Source organism: Nycticebus coucang, chromosome 4 (genome assembly GCF_027406575.1).
Source record: "Nycticebus coucang isolate mNycCou1 chromosome 4, mNycCou1.pri, whole genome shotgun sequence".
Classification (NCBI taxonomy): Eukaryota; Metazoa; Chordata; class Mammalia; order Primates; family Lorisidae; genus Nycticebus; species Nycticebus coucang.
Window position 1 is genome coordinate 55,069,930 of NC_069783.1, and position 6,345 is coordinate 55,076,274.

Here is a 6,345-nt window from a genome sequence, read left to right on the forward strand (position 1 = left end):
GATAAATTTAAAAAATTGATCCACCTACCTAGGAATGCCCTTCATCTGTTGACCCTGAGAAGGAAAGTCCAGACATGGGAATTGTAGAATGAGAAGGAACCGTAGAGGTCATTCTCCAGTGGTTTTTCCACTGGAGTCCTGTGTGGAGCTCCTTCGTAATTCAGATGTCTGAGTTTAACATCAGGCAATTCGGGTGTGAACCCCTAACACTTAAATTTTATTTCAAGAAATGAAGATCCAGACATGAGTCAACATGAGTTGACTTGCTCAAACTGTTTTCTAATGAAGAGTAAAGTCAGGATTCTGTCCGGATCTTTAAGGACCAACTATTTCCATTTCTCAATTGAGGTAAATCTGGGAGCTTCCATTTGCTTTCCTGAAGAATGGAAAGCACTGTACCTTACAGAGGGAACCATCTCCACTGTGCTTAACGCCAGCATTTCTGTACAGACATGCCAGGATTGTTTTCTTTGTCATTTCTTTCCTTTCCTTCTCTTTCCCCGCTTCTTTCTTTCCTTTTCTCTCCCGGCCTGCGTCCTTTCCTTCCCTTCCTTCCTCCCTTCCGTCTCCCTTCCCTCTCTTCCTCTTCGCCCTTCTGCGTTCCCTTCCCCCTTTTCTTTCTCCATTGCCTTTCCCTCCTTAGAAAATTGATCTCTTACTCTCAAAAGAAACCTACCACTGGATTGGATCTTAATTAGTTTTGTGTTGATCTTTTTGTTTGCATGTATTTTAAAAATATTTTCAAAGACTCCATATAGTGTTGTTGTTTTTCAAGATACAAGATACTTTCAGTAATCCAAAAGTTTGCCCTCATTTACCTATAAAAGTTTTCTAGCATTTTTTTCTAATTGTTCACTTTTGTCTTTGATCCACAAAATTTGAGGAAAAAATACAAATACAAATCTGATTCTTAAGCAGTCTTATATTTAGAAACAATTTAAAAGCCCAGAGAACAAAGTGTTCGTTTAAAATGAAGTATTGTAAATATCGGAGAATAGAGAAAATGCAAATTATAAAGCAGTTCCATTACTAAGTGATTTCTTAAAAATGAGTGAAGATCATGAAGCTTTGGTTTGTATTAGAGAAACTATATACTGTTACAATAATGTCATAGAAATGAAAAGCTTTCTCATTATGTGAGATTGGTTATATAACTCAGGTAGAACTTAGGATAATAGAAGTTTTGCTGGCATTTGCTCTTGGAGCTAAGTTGTTGACATCCTGACAGTGAAAAGACTCTTGTTCATAGCACCCCCACGTTGGTTAGTAAGCATGAAGTTATTTATTCTCTTCTGAAACTGTGCTACAGAAATAAATATACTTCCTCCTAAAAAGCAGTAAATTTATCTATTTGTAGTAATGGTTTTATTTTAGGTTTATCTGTTTAGTTCTTGTAAATTCCCTGAGGACAGTAGAAATATTTGACAAGTCTTCTCAGGCACTGTCCCAAACACAGACCTAGTTTGCTTTTTTAGCTAACAAGTCACCGCTCCTGGGTCCACCTTAGTGTTTTCGATTTATTGCAAAGTCCTGACTTCTCTAAAAGTTTCCTTTTGGCAGATAGAGATATCTGGGAAGCTCCTTGTATTCTACTATATTTGAATACTTCTAAAAGAGTTGCACTTTAGAGTTGTATCCATCTAATGTTTTGTGTCCGTGATCCTTTTGGGGTCTTCAAGTCTGTGCTTTGCTTCTAAACCAGACATTCAAAATATTCTGGGTAGAAACAATCATATTTAAAACGTATGAAGCAAACATCCATAGCATCCCTTTGGCTTCCTGATTCTGTGTTTGTACCTTTGCAGTCAGTTTATTAAGGGATGGTCCTTTCTGACTTCCTTGCATACGATTGAGCCATGCATGGCTATGTAATCCGTTCCGGAATACTTACCTCAACTGTACCTGGCTTTGAGTACAACAGGACATTTCTGCCATGTAGTGTTGTCTGCTGAAACTTAGAAATTAATAGTCCCATTGGCTTGGAAGTAAAGACAGACAGAACCCTATATTCTTTTGTATTAATGCTATAAATGGTATTGCTTGTTCCTGGAATATCCTCTTCTATTTAAAAGCAAAAACAAATAAACAAACAAAAGAAATATAGTCTATGACTATTTAATGAAAAAGTTGATTTTGTGTTCATGTTAGAGCCCTGTAAATTTTTGTGGAATTAATCAATATGAACATAATCCTGATAGTAAAACACTCCAGAGTGAGAATGGCTGTTCTTGTGTGTGCACTTCATGTGTGTGCATGTTTGTTTTCCAATTGTATATTTTCAACAATATATTTCCAATATACTGTTTGTCAGTATATTGATTTATTATTAGTGAAGTCAGTGATTTTATACTTATTCTTGATCTCACTTTTTGCTAGTGTCCCTCTAAAATGGCACAAGTTTTTAATATGTTGAAATTGTATCTCTTTCAATGATTCCTGAATTGATAGCTAACATTTGCAATACCTTAGGCCCCCTCTCTGTGGAGAAAGCCAGGGAAACTTATTAATGACCCTAAGACTACTAGCTCAGCATTTAAGTAGCTCAAGAACAAAAGCTTCTTCATTTTCCTCCATGGATTAAATACCTTGATATTCTTTGTTATAAATGTATAATACACGTATAGGAACCAGAATGATCTTACCTCGGGGGTTCTCAATTCTGGCTATACATTAGAATCATTTAGGGAGCTTCAAAAATATATATACAGTGACTCATGCCACACTTCCACCAAGGAAATCAGAATCTCTGAGGGTGGGAGTTACTGTTTGAGTTCCCTGGTGCTTTGTCTGCAGCTGAAGTGGAGGACCACTTAGGTAACTAGAGTAAGTTGACACATCATTCTTTAATTTTAACCCTAGTTCCTAACAAGGTGTAATAGTCCCATCTACTGAGCAGTTCTTGTGTTCCAGAGCTTGTCACCACATTTTATTTTGTGTCTGCACTCATTCATACGGATATTTTGTCTCTTGTCTTCACATACCTCTTTGTCTTTCTCATAGTTTCCCCTTAGAAGCTAGGAATCTCTTTGTGGAAGAGAACAAGTAAGATGCTTACTTCCTTTTTTCTTTTTCTGTTAAGGTTGTGTGGAAGAAACTTGGAGATGCTGCAGGTTCATGTCCTGGAATTAGGCAACATTTGTCAGGAAACCAGTACAAAGGACCAATGTGAGAATCATTGCTTTTTAAACATGAGATCACCACTGCCAGAAAGAGATAAAAAAAAAAAAAAAGAAAGAAAGAAAGAAAGAGAGAGAGAAAAGAAGAAGAAGAAAAAGAAAAGTGTATTTCTGCAAACCTGGACTTACGAAATAATGAGTGATTATACATTGCACATATCTCCCCTCTAAAACGTCCGTACAACTTCCTTCCTCAAGCTAATATTCTGTGTCTCTCACTTCAGTATCTATAACAGTTGATCTCTAACAAGGTAGCTTTGAAAAATCATCATTTTGGTACCAGTGTTTTCATTAGAATTAGAATATTTTTAGCTCCCCAGATCTAATATTGTTATTGGGAAATCTGCATAGAGGAGACAGCGTTGACTCATTGCTTATAGCAGCAGGTATTTTCTACCATGTTGTATTGAAGCTATAACAAGGTGTTTTCCAGGTCCTCAAGTCTAAGAGTTGGGCACCTACCTCTTAACACTTCAGTCAACTAGAATACTAGGTTGTGACACACATTTAATTTGGATGCAAGATAAGATTACATTTCTGGGGTTTTGTTTTGACTGTTGAGGTGCTAAAAATACCACGTAAATTCTCCCTACCAGCTAGAAGGATAGTAAGACTTTGTAGACTGTGTGTGTCAGAGAGTACCATTTATTTCAATTGATCAAGAATAAATATATCTTTTCTTTCAATCTTGAGTTTCTCATAAAGATATATCTTGGGAATATACCAACCTTCATATTCATTTAGTGTATCCATTGATGTTAATATTAACAATTTCAACTAAAAAAACAAACATTTTTCTAAGTGTTTTGAGCTGTGAAATGTCAGTTTCTACAATTTAGTTTCTAGACATGCTGTATATTTAATAAACTTTATGTAAACTTTAAAATATTGCACTGCATTTATGAAAACGCTTTCTTTGCCTCTTGCAGCTATCTAATGTTTTCTGAAACTGACGCATGACCTTCATTATTGAGACTAAAAGCTCTGATTCAGATTGCTTGAGGTTTGAAAAAGAGGTGTGCTAGCTTTGCTTAGTTTATTTCTTATTTTTGCTATATATATATATACACATATATATAAAAAATTATTAGAATGTGTGTATTGGAAATGCTATGATAGGTATTTTGTGTTTATCCAAATGCAACAATAGTTTCTTGTATGAATGTGCAAGAGGCCTGTGGCAGAATGCTATGTTTTTATTGTAGTTCAAGATTATAAAAGTAGGAATACAACAATTTAATTTTCAGATATGTCCTAAATTATTGAAATTTGATTTATAGCAGATATTTTCTGTTGTTGTTGTTTTTAAAAGGGCTCATTACACAGTGTTAATTGTCCCCAGTGGGGGAATGTGAAGGAATATTGTTACGCTTTCAAAAATGTTACTGAGATTTAAAAAACAGCCTTCTATTTTCAGAAATTATTTATGAATTAATTTACTATAGAATTATCTCTCTAATTATTGTAACTGGGTGACAGTTTAAGCCTCTCTTTCTTTTAAAATGTTATATTTTTAAATATTATTACTCTGTTAGAGAAAATTGCTTGCTATGTTTACCCTCTCTCCTAGGAAAGCTTTCTTCCTAAAATTGTTGTGTTCCTACATGCTGAAGACATTTAAAACAAGGTTTCGTGCCTGCAGCAGAGCCTGCAGAAGCTGATACAAGGGACACTGGTCTTTTGACAAAATACTTCTGTAAATTTTGATACTGTATTAAAACTATTTTTTTAAAGTTCTGCATAAAATTGAGTATTAAGTATATGTGTTCATCTTAGCAATGGTAATAAATTATTTAATCTCACAGTGTTTTTAATCTTCTTAAAATGGTTTTCCTAAATTGAGTAGATTTCTACTGGTCACTATGTATCATAATGCTCCTACGTGATAGGCGGAAATAATATTAATACAGATGGTTTCTTATTTTAAACATGAAACAAAGGAATATTTATAATGTTCAGAGTAATGAGATATTTAATATTTAGAGTCCTCAATTTGCACCACTCTCTATTTATAGTTAAAAATTTAGAATGATATTTTAAAAGTATTTTAAAATTAATTTCTGTTGTAAAATCTTCTTTTAGTTTTTTATATAGATTAAAATGAACCTTTTTGATTATTATCAATTTATTATTAAAATGGTCATCAGAAAGAAATATACTGGAGGGGAAACACTAAAGAAATGGCAAACTAGGCTTCTGTATTTATGAAACTTACACATTACTGGGAAGGGTGTAATGTTGCACATTCACCATGACATAGATAGGAACACACATTCACACACAACATGCTCTGACGGAGGACCCACATACTTCTTGCAAGTCACTGATTAGACTGTAGAATAAGGCTTTATACATTTAGCACTAACTTCACCTTTAAATGACAGAGGAAATAGCCAAGTACCTGCATCTTGCTATTGCCCAATACGTTTATCATTCAAAATGAGGGCACCATTATCTTGTGTGACCAGTTAATTAGTTCATGATCTTAACCTCCCTAGACAAAGGTTAATTGATGTACCTTGGCAGAGTATTTTTATCAGAAATAGTTAGAGTGCCAATCAGAATCTATGCTTTTAAATGAATACCTTTCAAATTTCTAGCACATGCTTAAGGCACTGTAGAAAATTCAGATCATCTTATGTGACATCCAGTGAGATACTGACAGTCTAATTGGGATGATTGTTCTTTAGTTCAATGGAACATTTAATGAACACCTAACCCTGTCATGGGAATAATCACAGCTTTGGTTCCTGATTCTCAAGAAATACATGGGAAAGTAGTATCTGGGATGCCAGCTGGAGCTGCTTTTATTCTTGAGATCTAGATAGGATTGCCTCAGACATCTTTCTTGATCTGAGGAAGCAGAAGCCTCATAATGATTACCACCAGTTTCCAGAGTTTGTACTCTGTGGCAAGCTTCTTGTTGCCTCATCTACCCCTCACCACCAGGGGCAAACCGATTTCTCTGTTAGAAACTTTGGAATCCATTTTTGGGGAAGGATGTGTCCACCTCAAACTGGATTATCAAGCTTACATTTCCTGCAAGCTCAGGCACCTCTAAGGGGAATTTGTAAGCATTTGGCTTATAAAGAAGGGAAATTTCCCCATTCTGTTACACAATTAAAGACAGTATATTAGGTTGAACTATATAAAATTGCCCACCCTTGAC

The 6,345-nt window shown here is 34.9% G+C and overlaps 1 protein-coding gene across 7 annotated transcripts in view; it reads left to right on the forward strand.

The window, feature by feature from the left end:
- The window catches only part of CCDC85A (coiled-coil domain containing 85A), a 208,138-nt gene extending 203,160 nt beyond the window's left edge, over positions 1-4,978 (forward strand). For all 7 annotated transcript variants that reach the window (XM_053588882.1, XM_053588877.1, XM_053588878.1 and 4 more), the window contains one exon: positions 3,080-4,978. In XM_053588882.1, the coding sequence (XP_053444857.1) occupies positions 3,080-3,169 (90 nt within the window). In that variant the 3' untranslated portion in view covers positions 3,170-4,978. The remainder of the gene's footprint in view (positions 1-3,079) is intronic.
- The last annotated feature ends 1,367 nt before the right edge of the window (positions 4,979-6,345 follow it).